Below are 15,888 nucleotides of genomic sequence, written 5' to 3' on the forward strand. Positions count from 1 at the left end.
GATTGACTGCAGTAACTGGCCCAGAAACACTCAACACGTGTTACGATATATGCTGCTTCAGCGTAATTTATAACCTTTACGAAAGTTTTTACACAATATCCGGATGATGTATCGAGTTCTATATATTTTTTTTCTATCTTATGACTTCAAAAAGAAACGGAAGGTTTGGGCCATGCCTGACTCCTCTCTGAGTTGTGGTAGGGATATGATATAGACCAGCTGCACGTCTTTATTAATTTTACTTCTTTTTAAGTAGATTATATATATAAAACACACTTTGGCCGTTCAAAATAAATAATAACAACCGCGAGTATATCATTAAGTTTCAGAAACAAGACTTAGATCTAAGTTCTAAGCTGAGCTGACAAAAATTCATAACTGTATGGGTTTTTGACATACGGGAATCTAAGTGCGCGCTAAGTCGAACATATAACTGTTATTCTTAGTTTAATTTCCTTTCCATGAAAAAAAAAGTAATGTTATGTAAATATAAAAATGTGTGCATTGATACATCAATAGTACACTAAAACTACCGCTTGGTTTAAAAAGTTTTTTGTAGACTTTTCACCGGATCCGGGGAAGTGAAGCTCCTCTTTCAAAACGGAACTATGCCATTGAATGTGTCGTGCAACAATAACTCATGAAGGAACCAAACAATAACGACCTATTACATATTTTAAAGATGCTTCAATTACATATATATTTAGCGAAATGTCGTAAAAGGTGGAATAAAAAATAAATAAATTCTTTAAATATAAGGATTTCCATATAACCACAATTTTTTTATTCTACACAAACGTGCTGAAGGCTCATCTGATGGTAAGTGATACAGTCACTAATGGGCACTAACACTGTCCGAAGGCTCACAAATGCGTTGCTGGCCTTTCAGGAATTAGTACGCTCTTATCTAGAAGGAACGTAAGTCATAAGGACCATAAGCAGAAAGTCGACGGCAAACTCGTGTTTAAACAAATGATTTTTATAGAGCTTGGAATAATAAAATATATAAATAGAAATATTATTAAAATTGTTACAATCGATTACTTCAACGTGTGAGGTGGTTGCAGGCTACATACATTTGGTATAGAAAACCTGAGCCATTTAAAAAAACTACAGAGAGATTATTTCCAGTTTCTTTCATCCGTTCTTCGACTTGATTTGAGAACTGGCAGTAAATGTAAATTTTGAACCATTGATTTTGTATTTATTATTTCAGGTATAAAACATAGCAAAACTAAATTGTATAGTGTCAGATTATACATACTAGACCAAGGACAATTCATTCATACTAGTTCATGAACCATAATAAATGAAGCTATTGTATGTAATGAATAGGGGACTGCATGGTTATAATCTAAACTGATAAAGTTAGATAAGCTATCATATGCTCAACGCCTAACCCACTTTAATTGGCACGATTTTTTGGAACTCGTCAAAATCTCTCGTACCCATTTACGCATAGACAATATTTCAATACCTTATACGACGCGATTATACTTTATTCTTGATAACTCTGTTTAACTACTTTTGAACCTCTATTAAAGCAGTCTTTATATATATTTTGTTGACGTTCGTTACGAAATCAATAAATGCGGCAATTGCCTTGCCGTTCATTACAATTATATATTAATTGGATTACAGTCAAACGTGAAGGTAGGTACATGAAAATATTAGTCCAATTACATTAAGTTGAATGAATGAAACCAATCAAGTACAGGAATCACTCAAAGTAAGCGATTTTAAATACTGCCGGTTTAGTTCTATTGTATTCATCGCGATTAAATAAAATGCTGTTTGTCGTCGTTGTTTGGTTAGGCATAATCCAATAACTTTCACATAGATTCTCCCTTCTTTACAGACGTCCTTTTTCATCCATTTGTCTGAACGTCACCAGCACCACAATAGTGATATATTTGGGATTGTAGAGGAATATGAATGATTCCTAGTGTTTAGTGAGTAATGTTGGCCTAGTAGCTTTAGCGTGCGACAATGATCCCTTGCCGTAGGTTCCCACCGGCTGTGATTTAATGGACTTTGTGTCTTAGACTGTGATATCTATCACACGTAAGGTGAAACAAATCATCGCGAGGTAACCGGCATCCCTTGAGACTAAGACGTCGATGGCGTAAGTCAGACACAGAATAAATTATCACGAAACAGATACATAAATCTGATGTGTGATCCTAAAAGGTTGTAGCGTTTGTTTTAATTTAGTGTTTAGCAGCTAACAAGCTGTAATTAATACTTTCATTGTGGTAGTAGAATGGTTACGAGTTTAGAACAACTTTTTTAAAGCAATTCAAACATGCAGAATCGAGCGTACCTAGGTCCCTTACCTAATGCCTCAGGTCACATCAGATATGAATAGGTTGGACGGAAGTTGCTCGTGTTGCTTGATTGAAAATGTACATTACACTGGGTAATAATTAAAAGTTCAATATGTTCGTACGTACGTATTGTATAAATTATGATGTAATATGATGTATTACATTATTATTATGTAAAATTAGAACATAATACATAATAGTATGTAGTACGTTTTATTTTTCCTATCCCGCATAATACGTTTTCTCGCTTAAGCCGCGTTTTTGGTAGGGTCCGTGAGAAATCGTTTTAAGCTGGTTTTACTGTAAATTCTGTAATTCTTCTTTCTTCGGAAAATTCTTTAATCGGTAAATTCTGATTTCCGGAATATAAACATATGTATTTTATCATATTTAAATATAGTTTATGCTTGCAAAGCGTTTACATTGCTATGCCAGATTGCCTTTGGATGTTTTTAATTGTATCAAAAACAATGGACATGCATCCACTATTATTATTTACTAATGACCGACTACCGAAATTATACACACTAAAATTATTTAAAAGAACAGTAAGAATGTGAACCCGATATAAGAATGTACATGAACTCTGATTATAGCATTAACGCTCTTACTAGCATTTACTTGTTACTTGCATCGCGTGTTCACGTGTGTTGTATTTTACTTATCGCGTAAATTGCTCACAATTTTTAAGGTTAGCAATTATTTTCATACTTCATTTATTGGGTAAATACTTCTTTAACATTCAGTTTTGTACAATTATCTAAGCTTTAACGCCTTCGTAACCTATAATTAAATCCATTTACCTATGTCCTAGGTTTGATTCCAGGCGACACAATAATTATTTCCAGACAATCTTGCCTCATTCAAAAAAGCTTCATTCACCCTTTAAATGGGAAATATAACATAGCGGAAACTAAATTCATTAGATAAAAGCATTTAAAACTAATAACTATAATACTACTTTATAAGGCGAAAAATACAACAATTTCTTAACCATTTTGACCGCATTGAAACCTGCTTAAACCTAACTTATTAATAATATTATAAATATCTTACTATTCTAGTTCTCCGGACCACCTGTGGTTTATAACTTTTTACGCGTTTTCTAGTAATTGCATTTCCAATATAACAAGCTTACCCCTGGCTAAATGCCAACATCTGAACTGTTTCGTAAACTTAAAGTATTTACGTCCCATTGTTCAAGTTTCAATCAAACTTTGTTAACATAACTTCGATCTCCGAATTATAATCATATATTTATAAAATAAATAGAATTCTATAACGCTCTAGACTAGGATTCAAATTGATCAAAGGATTTACAGTAACGTACACACGTTACGAAAACTTATTATTGAGGAATTTATTAATCATTACAAGTAATGCAATATAATGAATAAGATATTGTGGGAAAATGGACAAGAATACAGTAAGGATGTAGAACAAAAAAGTTATGATAACACATTTATTTTACATATATTTATTTATATTAATTCGTCGTTTTGAAAATAGTTTGGTTGTTCCTTGCATATAAACAAATAATGCTTAGTGGTGGTTATATAAAAGAGATATATCACTAATAACCAAAGCCCCAAGCCATTTGTTGTTTGAAGAGCTTTGTATTACATTTTATTGTAGAAACTTTTTATTTCAAACAAAGTTTATTTAGGGAACTCCCATTTCTTACTTTTTATTAAAGTATGTCACAGCTGAGCCCAGATTAATCGAGGAGAATTTAATTATTAAGATGTTTGGGTAAGTAAGGAAAGAGTTAAAAGCCTTACCTATGTGAGAAGTATGATTTAAGTATGCACATACCAACTATTCGGTACTAAAACTAATATGAATTATTGTATTTGCAGAATTAATAGGTCTCCTCAAAATTCCCGCTAAAGTATTATTATATAGACCGAAAACCCTGGGCGGTTCGGTCTGCGAAACTTCAAGATCCTCCTCAAGATCAAATATTAACTATCTCAGTAGGCACCTCAGCCACGGAAGTGGTCAAAATACTCTCTACTTTATGGTCGCATAAGTAAGCCTCAACAACTATACTGGGCGTTAATGATTCATGGTAAGGTTCTAGTTACTTGCCTTGCCCTTTAAAGGACCTTATTAATACATCGCCTTAAGCAATTCTTTTAAAAGGATAACCTAAGGTAATATTCTAAAGAAAAACATCCCAATATATTATGTAAAATTCATTGAGGCTTACATTTCAAAGTGAAGCAGCATTTCCGTTACGTGACTCATAGCATTGGCACGTATCGTAAAGACCACTAACATACTAATAGAGCCACAGAAGGCCATTTTTTATTCGGGGAATTCAGGACGTTTAATAATGATTGAATACATATAACAATTCTAAGCGCATCGTGAAATGTCTTAACAATTCAAGCGCATTTGGTTAGAAAGAAACATTTATTGCAGACAAGAGATTTTTATCAAAGAAACGCTACATTTCATACCCAATCAAGGAAATAAAGTAGATTCGGACCTATTAAAATCAGCGTTCTGCGTAAAGACTATTTACGTAAGATCGTAATTAAACTTCAATTATAAATGATACATTTTCTTGAATCTGAACAAATTCTTAATGAAAATGTACACACACATAATTACATATTAATATATCTCTATTTGTAGCAATAGACACAAAGTCTTTGTAATCGCAATGTGACTCGCCAGTTGGGCCGGTCTTGTAATCCGAGCTGTACCACATACCGCACCCGCGTACTCTGTATTGACCAGAGAAACCTTTCGCCATCGCATGCTTTGTTCGAGTGAACGAAGCCTGTCAAGTTACTATACGACGTTCCTTTTTAAATTTAGAATACGTAACTCGAAGTTCGGGTCTTGAGTCATAGTCAGCTGAATAAGTGAACATTGTCCGTCATCTTTTCCGGTTAAGCCTAACCATAAATGTACTTATACAATATTTCCAGTCGAAGTTATAAAACTCATGTGAAATTTCCTTGCTTACAAAAAACTATTAGTTGTACAGTAATATCGTTATACAAGGCTTCAGGATTCTGTACTAGTTTTTATATTATAAAATAATAAAGATTTCATGAAATGCTCCAGCAGGCAATGAAACATTGGTCTCGACTCTAATGACTCACGATCAGTGGAATGACCACTCCAACACGTAACAGTATTTTGATAAATCCTTTTAAAAATCACAACAAATAAAAATTGAGTGATGTATAATCAGAATATCGTGCCCGCTGCCCGCTACAGTGCATGCTAAAGGTTTGCCCTAATTCCCCGCGGCATACTTAATATTAAATTAAATATAATTATTTTCAATGTATAGAAAATTAACCTACATGAGCAATGGCACAAGAAATTTATTGAAATACAATTAAAACCGATTCGGGAATCAACATGGTGAAAACTGCGATGCTGCAGATTTGAACAGTTCGTTGGTTTAGTAATTAAAAGTTTACCCAATCCGATGTTAAATGGCAAGAGAATGCATTTTAATTGTTAAACAATTGTATTATTTTAAGAAAGTGTGTTTTTGGCGGTTTACTGAGTACACAGCCTTCTGTAAATTTATTTAGTAACTTAAAAATATAGAAATCAACATTTTATAAAACAGAATAAATACTCTTCACATCACAATATTAATTTACTAAGTATGCTTGTTTACATTGCATACATTCCTCGGTCATCTTTATTATTTCTGAAAAATCTTTAGGTACAGGTACATTATAAAAATCAATAGAAAGAAATGCTGGTAATTATTTTACTTCACAGCAGAAGTTCAGAAATATAAGAAATTTTATTGAGTAGATGCCCTTGGCGCACGGCATTTTGTGTTAATTGGCCATTTCTAATCGAAACCGGATCAACTAAGAAAAAACTTGAAATGCACGCTATATCAATTTGGTATATTAGACAAAGCTCTCGGTCAAAAGATCATCTCTCAGTATCTCTATATATAAAATTATCGTGTCACAATGTTCGTTCCCATACTCCTCCGAAACGGCTCAGCAGATTCTTATGAAAATTACTGTATTTTGTCTGAGAATAAGGGGAGTCCAGCCCAGAAAAAAAAAACTTTTTGAATTTCAAAAACTTACATCAACGATAATGTAGGTAAATATTATTTATAAAATTATAGTCCGATGTCTACAGCGAAAAAATGTATAGACAGATGGTCTTTTGTTGATATGGAACTGGAAAGGCATGCCCATAGCTCATTGGTTGAGATTCAATACCAATAATTAGTGTTACCGAATGTCAAAAATGTATGAGATTTTGATATAACGTTGACGTTTCTATATCATAGCCATTGTGCTTATAGTACAACTTCGGTAAACAAATCAAATATATTTTGACAATCGACTTTTGGGTAAGTCGCGACTCTTAACCTACCTTTAATTTAGGAACATCTGCTTAATTAATATTTTATTATAAAAACAAAAAGGAAGCAAAAAGTATCAGAGTAAATTGGTTATAATACGAGTTCACCGTTAACTCATATGTATTATTTATACATTTACCGCGTAACTATTCGATCATCCCGTTACATCTGCTGAACTCTCAGGCATCCCGACTTGGTGCTTACTCGACTTAAACCAACCAATTAAGGCATTCTCCAGTTTTTATTAAACGTCCAACACTGCTATCATTTAAATCGTCAAAATACACTGCGTTTATGAAGAGCACACAGTTCAAATAAACATTTGAATAAACAATTCTAAAAACTATTCAACTTTTTGTGTTTTAGAGCATGGTCACGGATTGACCAAATTAAAGTTACACCCTAAATATCTGATATTATATGTATACAAATATATTTTAAAAATTATAGTTTACTTATTTAATACAACATAGATATCGAAGGAATGCAAGAACCAAAGAAAATATTTTAACGGCCACTACTTACTTTCTTTGGTTCTAAAGTGAAACGATCATCGGACGAGATTACCTACCGGCGAGTCATAATTTCGAATGCGTTAGAAATCTTTACCTAATTTTTTTTTACGAACACTAAACAACTGTATATAACCTTAGTTCCAATAGTATTTTGCACTTCTATAATTAAATTAGTTTGTTTCAAGATTTCAAATTTTTATTCCATATTTATGAAAGTCAATGTCATATTTGTAAATCTAATCTGTATTAAACCTTTTTTTAGTTTCATCATTAGGTTCGAAATTCGAACATGTAGTGCCTCAAATACTCAGTATTTGAAAATAGAATCTTCTTTAGTTTCAAAGTCACTTTTCCTTAGCCTTCATGGGATACATATATATGAAATAACCATACAGAGTAGAATAGTTAGAACCTTAAAAAACTGTTATTGACTTTGTTAAGGACAAGTGACATGTATTATAGGATCGATTAAATTCTATTTTTACTCTCGGACGTAGCACGGTTGAGAGGCAACGGTCACTCGGGTGTAATGATTAACAAAGGATGCTAACATTTGAGCCTAAAATTATTTTCATGTAAAATGTGTCCATCAAGTACTGATGGATGTTGTGGTCAATACTTTTATTAATCTACAATACCTCACAATAGAAACGCTATTGAGGCGTTCCAATAGTTATAAATGTTTGAAAATAAATACGATCACTATAAAGTTTTGTTTTCATTTTCATATATAAATGACACTAAAATAAAGATTGAGCACATGCTTAAGATGTTTTGTTACTAATATGTACTTCTTCATAATTATCGCAGTTTAAGGAATTATACATACATTTACCATTCGTTATCACGGCATTTCAAAAGCAATGATAAAGAAAACTAATGCATTGAGCGGTTATGCTACTATAATGCAAACAATTTTATTTTATCTGCACATTATTGATATTATCAAACAAACTGAACGATAAAAATCGTTTTATCTTAGAAAAACCAGGGTCTTTTATATAGAAACGTGCAATGTTGCCTTACGACCGAAATTGTGAGATATGCCTAAATAAATATTAGAAATAAATTCCTGAATGAAAGACAGGAGTGTTAACACTCTTATCACTTCGAATACATAAACCTGACAAAAGAATATAACTATTTGAGATAAACCCTACTATAGTTATGAACAAGCCTAAAGCTTATTTGAATTTTTAATTATACAATAATTTACACATACCTTTATTTAAATAAAAGTATGGAGTTCCTTCCGCATTAATCAGTATTATTTGAGATTTATGGAAATCGTTAACCTGGGCGATCGTTCATAAGGCAGCATAAGGTTAAAGGCGATAAAGTTACTCCACATCAGTTATAATTACGCCGCAATTTAAACGTAAATTAATTATTGATTAGCAAGGAAGTTCAACGCTGGCGCGTGGAGTCCCATAAGTTTATATTTTACGGCTAAATATGAACAATTTAACATATACCTGCAATTTGAATTGTAATATTATTTAATAGCTAGTATTTTTTAACACTACGAAATCTATTTCATATTAATATTTAGAAATTAATTCCACGGTACTCAATTGTTGGGATCTTCCCCAACTCACCTTGAATAATAAAGAAGGGTTCCTAACCCAATAGCCAGCTAGGTATTGCAATACACTGGAAACGCATATATGTATAGTATTAAGGTACAACTACATACGTAACACAATTCAGGTTAAAGGGTTATTTTTGCATGCAACCGACTACACATATGTTAGGGATCTTTATAATAGAGAGCAAGGTCTTCAATTCAATTTCAGAAAGTTCAACTTGTAGGTACGGTTGTATAAAGTTCAAATTTAGTACGCAAATCGGCATCTCAATTTGGCACAGATATCAATTAAGGAAGGAGTTACCGTAGTAACACATGTGTAGTGTAGAAATAAACACATTGAATTAAAATTTATTACATTTTTGGTGGACCAAGGGGCAAACGGGCAGGTGGGTCACCTGATGTTAAGTGGCATCGCCGCCCATGGACACAGCCAGAATGCTCGTAAGCGCGTTACCGGCCTTCAATGAATTTTTACGCTCCTTTAAAGACCATAAGTCGTATTGGTTAAAAACTTCAGTCGGTAAAATACTTTAAACGTATAAAACACATTAAAGAATATTTTAAATTCCTTAAATGCGACCCAACAAAACTGTAAACTCTTATCGTGTATGGTGTGAAATAATTATACTACAAATTACAAATGAAACAACTAAAGAGGTTAAAAATGTTATCTAATTTCTTGAAATGGCGATAAGGTTACAAGTGAAATAGGGAGAAAGGCATTGAACCTTAACAGGAGCGATGGCTCATTGCCCGTATTTACTCGGCCAGCGCACACGTTTTAATATTAATAACACCCCATACAAGAAAGCTTCAGCTGGTTCTAGGCGCTCCTGAAGTTACGAGAGCTAGAACCTTTTATGACGATGTTTACCGTGGTTGCCACTGGCTCATACAGGATGAACACGTATGCACTTTTGTGAATTTATAGCTGCTAATTAGCTTAGTTGCTCGCTTGCTATTAGTGAAGTTTGAAATTCGAATATGGTCAGTGGTTTTATTCAAATGGTAACAAAGATTTTCCACTATTACGAGTTAGATACGTTCAACTGAAAATTAAATTTTAAATAAAGGAGATAGTGATTTAGTTCGTTACTGTAGCAACTATATTTATTAATTCAAATAATGATTTATAAAATAAAAAGACTGAGCTAAAAAAGTCAAAAAATATATTAAACTTTAGTTACTATTTTCATTACACAGGATAATCGAGCAAGAAAATGCATTGATGTGTGTTCACGGCACTTTGCGTTCATGCTCCTGAATGCATTTTTGTGAGACGGCTAGTACTCTCAAGCCCTTCAGGATTTTCAAAGAGTTATTCAGTCACACAGTGTCATAATCATAAGCCGTAGTAGCGACCCATTGACAGGTAGACGCCGAGAAAACGGAAACAATTTCGAATGAACCAGAAGTTTATTTCAGAAATTTGCTTGAATCTAAACTCTGGAATGCTGTTAGGCATGCGAAGTTGCTTTTTGTTCCCAACGTTCCTATTAAACAGGTCTCGTTCTTGCGGCAGTAGGTTCTACATAGACTAAGTTCATTATAGCTGTAATGCACTAAGGACTTCAATCTATGGTCTCTATTCCATTAGTATGTATGTATATTAACCGATCATATTATTTCTAAATATCAACGTCTGAGTACACATACATATACATATGTATACAGTGTAAACGAAAGAAAGAAAAAGTTTATTTCAGACTAGTGTTAGTAATTACATAAAAATCAATTATTAAGTAATCCAACACTATTGCGTTTAGTTTGCTAATTTCGTCTGTCGCCTTTTGCTGGACCAGTATGTTATATTGTATTTTTTACTTATTTATTCATATCTTGCGATATTGAGGCCTGATAAAGCACGTCCAAGCAATCCCAATTTGTAAACAAAAGAACGGATTTACTATGTAATTACGTATGATGCTGACAGTTGAGTTTATTACGGGCTAAAACAAAAAAAACCACAAAAGATCATACACAGCTCCGCAATTTTAACTAATTTTGGCATGCATTATACCCACGATGTATTTTTTTGTATGGAAGACAAGCTAAACCATGACGATACATAGACCTTTCATACTAAAGTAATCAATGAAATACAGGATATCCTTGTATTTTATTGATAGCGTCGTGAATATAAAAAAGTGGGGGGGCTTTACAGTCTCTAAAATCTTTCTTGAACTTTGTCCCACATTTCTTGCTTTGTCCTACTTATTTCTTTTGTTTTAGTTTCCACACATGTAATACTCGTACTTTAGATGAATTAATCTACGGGTTGAATGCTTAAATTCTTATCGTTCATAATAACTTAGCGTCTCCGTGGCTTAGTCGGTATCGTTTATGGCTTCTTATCTTAATTTAATGACATCGATTGCCGCCACTGAAGGCTAATCCAAATGATGAACCATATCACTCTGAAATAGGTGCATAGTAGCATCACCGAATTTGACAGTATTAAAAGGCGTTAAGAATAGGATATGGTTTAACGGTAGTTAATTTGAATAAATACAGCACACAGGCACATCTGTTCAGTTAAATAAGGGGTGAAATTTTCTATATAGGATAAAAACAAATAAAATTCCGGTACCATGAATGTGCTTTTCTTCTTATTATTGTATATGTAGTATAAAAAGTAGTTGTCCGAAAACGTCAAAATAATGATGAACGAAGAACAATTTGTTTGAAAATCGTCACATTGTAAACTACGCTTTTTTGACATTCAAGGTGAAAATATGTTGCGCATTCAGATGAAAAAAAATGTGGCATGGTATATACAATGCATGTGGTATATAAATATAAAGAAAATATCAGTAAAATTGGTGAATGTATGTATTATTCACTCAAGTATTATGTTTTAATATGACATTTAGTTTTGTAATACAGCTACATGTGTCAACATTGAAATAAACTTGTGGCACAGAATATAAAGCTAAGATGCTCTGAATAAGCAATATGTCATTGTCTAGTGTTAATTTGCTGGTGAATATTTGAACAGCACTTTAACTAGGCAAAGTTCATTAAGAATTATGATGGAGCTGACTGTAAAGTTTGCCTGACACAGATTAAGGCATAAGGATTTTAGTATGATACAAGTATGATGTAATTAGGTTTTAAGATTTTCCCTTCTAGTTAACATAGATGTTTTTCCTAGTTAGAAGTCTTTGAGTGGAAGCCCTATAATAAATGCACAGTGGAGCCTAATTATGCATATGATGATTCTTTATCTTTAAAGGTAAGTGAGTAGTCATCAGTCTGTGCTATTTCTTCCCATTATATGCCCAGTGAGTTAAAGAATGAAAAATTTCCAAACATTTTTCTATAGTGAGTCACTTTAGGGTAATTACCGGTTTAATTTATAATCATTGTGCACTGTGGAATGAATGAAAGTAGCAACTGGTAATCTTGTGACTCAATTATATTATTATACAAAAATGTAACAAATTAGTCAACTCGGAAGGAATTAACTGTATTTGCTTGTTACAGTACAAGGTAACAAGTCATTGTATGTATGTTTACATAAAAACCTTTTGTTTCAAAACAAAATACTTACCTATACTTTCTGCTGAAGATGAAATTCGTGCGAAGCAGGCAACAAATACAAATACTTTTAATTTCAGCGACATGTTTCTCCACCGCTCAAGTTCTTCCATAGCACAAAACTACTCACAATTTTAGAACTACACAGGCACATTATTTGTTTACCTCATTATTAACTATACAAATACCCAACGATATTTTTAAGTAATAAAAGCTCATGTTTTAGGCGTTGCTATGCTTTAAATTCACCACAACAGAAGGATACGTTAGTACCTGTGGGATTACCATTTGCCAGCAAAGTACAAAAGTTCACTCAACTTTATAATTTGTCCCATAAAGCATCTAACTTTACTTAAATTCTCTTTATACATTCATATATTGAAACAAAACACTTTCCTTAAGTTTTAACAGACTGTGACGTATACGAATTTCTTTAAAAAAAACTTTTTAAAGTTCGAAAGTTTCATTAACTTCTTTTCGCAATCTTCCCGAAGGACGCTCTAAACTCAAAAGCTAAGAGTTGAGACAAAACACAACCGTATGTTACAATATCTGTCGCAGACTCGCGGACAGTAACGAGGTTCACTTCAATTCTAGCATCACTTATCTGTGCCTGGTCCACAGAGTGCCTGAGTAATATTAATCGAAGCTATGGAAGTACCATACCATAAAATGGTATTTAATAAAACCACAGAATATGAAATAGCATATAAAATATAATCTATGTTTCATAATATTAATATATTTTTGCTATTAATATAAAGGTAGGAAGGTAATCCATGTAAATTTTACACACGTACGATGAATCAATTTCTTTTTTTAACTAATATTAATTATAAATATAAACTTGCTATTGCATGCATAGGGTTGCAATACCTTAGCATGTGACTTGACCACACAACGTTTGATGGAGGAATATATATTACACACTACGAACGAAAAACAACAACAATATATTTGCCAAACATAAATATTTTAGATTATCTTAATTAGACTACTTTAGTTTTATGAATTTTTGATAAAGCCCTGAAAGTGTGGTATCGTCATATTTATGTATGGTCTGTCCTATATTCAAGTTGGCAACATTACAGAGAACCGTATTTTGACTTTGGACATCTTGACATTGACAATAGATGATCTCAATTGCCAAAATATTTCTTTTTCAACTAGCCTGTCATTACGGAAAGTTGCGGCGGGTTTTAAATCCTAGGTAATCACCCTTTTATTAGAAAAATAAGTATAGAATTATTAATATTTGGTGTATTTAATAGTTACTTTGTGTAATGGGAACAATATTTTGACTTCAACTTAGTGCGGAATCCGAAAAGTGCCCTAGTGTATTATTGTTTAGCCTACGGTGTTACGAGGTTATAATACATGTATTCAGTGGTCATTATAATAAATGTTTTAAATCTTTACAGCCATGGTGCGCATGAACGTATTGAGTGATGCTCTTAAATCAATCCACAATGCCGAAAAGCGAGGCAAAAGACAAGTGCTCATCCGCCCTTGTTCTAAAGTTATTGTGAAGTTTCTTACTGTGATGATGAAGCATGGTTACATTGGAGAATTCGAGATTGTAGACGATCACAGAGCAGGAAAAATCGTCGTCAACTTGACAGGCAGATTAAACAAATGCGGAGTTATTTCACCACGATTTGATGTACCAATCAATGATATAGAAAGGTGGACTAACTTATTGCCCTCTCGACAATTCGGGTAAGCACTTTTTTTAAATTTTGGATACTGTTTCGTATAGTACTACAAGTAATTTACCTGGATCTTATCAACGACTGACTTCTTTCTGAATTGGCTGCAAACATTAACACTATGGTTTAATTTTACGATTGGTTATTTTTGGGGTAAAATTGTCAATATCTCATGTGCCAATTATTGCTTGCAATAAGCAAAAAAATCAGCGTGTAAATTAAACGAATTAATATATAGTCATGTAAAATATTTAACAGTGTCAACATTCCAAAATTTAAAAAGTACACAAATATCACTTAATTAACCTACCTAATATAAGGAGGCATACAAAATAGTTAATATACTGGTTGTTATATAAACTACTGCAAATCTCCCAAAGTTCTTGTTGTTTGTTATTTGATGTGTTGTGCAAACTTAGAATAGTTTGAGTTTGATGTAACTCTATAGTAAACATTGTCTCTTATGTCATAGAGATATAATGTTCATCATGCAAATAAACAAGTTAAGGGAGAAATTTAATTGCAAATATTTAGGAAAGAATAGGTGTAGCAATTGTAAATTCATTGTTACCATATCACAAGGTACACAATGGTATGCTCGTATGAAAATAACATTTATTTTTAAGGCTGTACCTTCTCTGCCTGTGTCTTCTCACCTAATCTTGGAGTAAAAATAACTTTGTTATACTAGTTTAACAATTTCCTGAAATAACTAATTAATAAACTATTTGGTTAATAATACAGAGTGCTTTCGATTCACATTAATCTCAAATGATACATAGACATACATAAAATAATCATAAATTTAGTTAAGATATACTTTGGATGGTGAATAAAGAAACACACCTGTTTGTTTTATTTCCAAGTGAAGAAAATTTATTGTGGATAAATTTAATTTATATTTCTTTTATTATTTTATAGATACTTAGTGCTAACAACCAGTGGAGGTATCATGGATCATGAAGAAGCCAGAAGAAAACATCTTGGAGGCAAAATATTAGGTTTCTTCTTCTAATCTAATATACATTAAAAATTTACTCTTTGTTTAATTTTTTTCACTGTACACAAAGTATCAATTCTGGTTTGGTACATTCATGCTTTGGCATACAAGATGGCGCCACAGATTTGCTTTAAGATTTTTAGTATCATTGTTATTTGAAGTGGTTTTTGGTTGAAATGTCTGATTATAAACATTATGATTTAGTTAGGGTTTGTAAGTTAGTGTCTCCTTAAAAATCCGTGTCTCAAAATAACAAATGGGAGATGCACGCTCAATTTATCTTATCTTTGATGAAACATGTGACAATGAGCAACCTAAATTAGTCTACACTGGAATAGTATAACTTGATGGCGATATCGGGTCCTCCCTGTGAAATTAGCAGTTACAACGAAAATGAACGTAGTGGTGTTCTATAATGATATATGTACCATTGCATACTACTATTAAGAATACTTTGTTTTTAATGTGTAATGTTATAGGCAGCGGCACGTAAGTCTAGCGCTGGCCCATACGTGGAGGGGATTGCTGCGCATGTGTACAGTCGCGCACGCAATACATTATATGCCACTTTGATTAATGATTACCTAAATAACGATATTAAGCTGAACGAAATGTGACGGATAGGTGCTGCGCATAATTACTGTCGCGCATGTAAGTAATATTACCTATCTATAAGATATAATATGACACTTTTTTACACAACAGTAAAAAAGTGTCTGTACATAGAACGTATTTCCAAAACAGACCTAAGATATTTTAACAAGTTTATGGGATGTAGAAAAATAAAAAAAAATCTTTTATTAATCTGAATCAGAGAACGGTATCACGCCTTCAATG

General features: G+C 32.6%; 2 protein-coding genes across 5 annotated transcripts in view; one reads left to right on the top strand and one right to left on the bottom strand.

The window, feature by feature from the left end:
• The window catches only part of LOC123710676 (protein sidekick), a 36,126-nt gene extending 23,241 nt beyond the window's left edge, over positions 1 to 12,885 (bottom strand). For all 4 annotated transcript variants that reach the window (XM_045662742.1, XM_045662739.1, XM_045662740.1 and 1 more), the window contains exon 1: positions 12,356 to 12,885. In XM_045662742.1, the coding sequence (XP_045518698.1) occupies positions 12,356 to 12,455 (100 nt within the window). In that variant the 5' untranslated portion in view covers positions 12,456 to 12,885. The remainder of the gene's footprint in view (positions 1 to 12,355) is intronic.
• A 559-nt stretch (positions 12,886 to 13,444) lies between these two features.
• Positions 13,445 to 15,088, top strand: LOC123711406 (40S ribosomal protein S15Aa). The gene is made up of 3 exons (XM_045663980.1): positions 13,445 to 13,552; positions 13,764 to 14,061; positions 14,973 to 15,088. The coding sequence occupies exons 2-3, from the start codon at positions 13,766 to 13,768 to the stop codon at positions 15,064 to 15,066; spliced, it is 390 nt and encodes a 129-aa protein (XP_045519936.1). The 5' UTR covers positions 13,445 to 13,552; positions 13,764 to 13,765; the 3' UTR covers positions 15,067 to 15,088.
• Positions 15,089 to 15,888: the final 800 nt, after the last annotated feature.

This window comes from Pieris brassicae, chromosome 6 (genome assembly GCF_905147105.1).
Source record: "Pieris brassicae chromosome 6, ilPieBrab1.1, whole genome shotgun sequence".
Lineage (NCBI taxonomy): Eukaryota > Metazoa > Arthropoda > Insecta > Lepidoptera > Pieridae > Pieris > Pieris brassicae.

Excerpts from the sequence above, each read along its gene's own strand:
- LOC123711406 (XM_045663980.1), top strand. The coding sequence starts at position 13,766 with ATGGTGCGCATGAACGTATTGAGTGATGCTCTTAAATCAATCCACAAT. Across the intron at positions 14,062-14,972 it reads TTGCCCTCTCGACAATTCGG|ATACTTAGTGCTAACAACCA; the intron begins GTAAGCACTTTT and ends ATTATTTTATAG.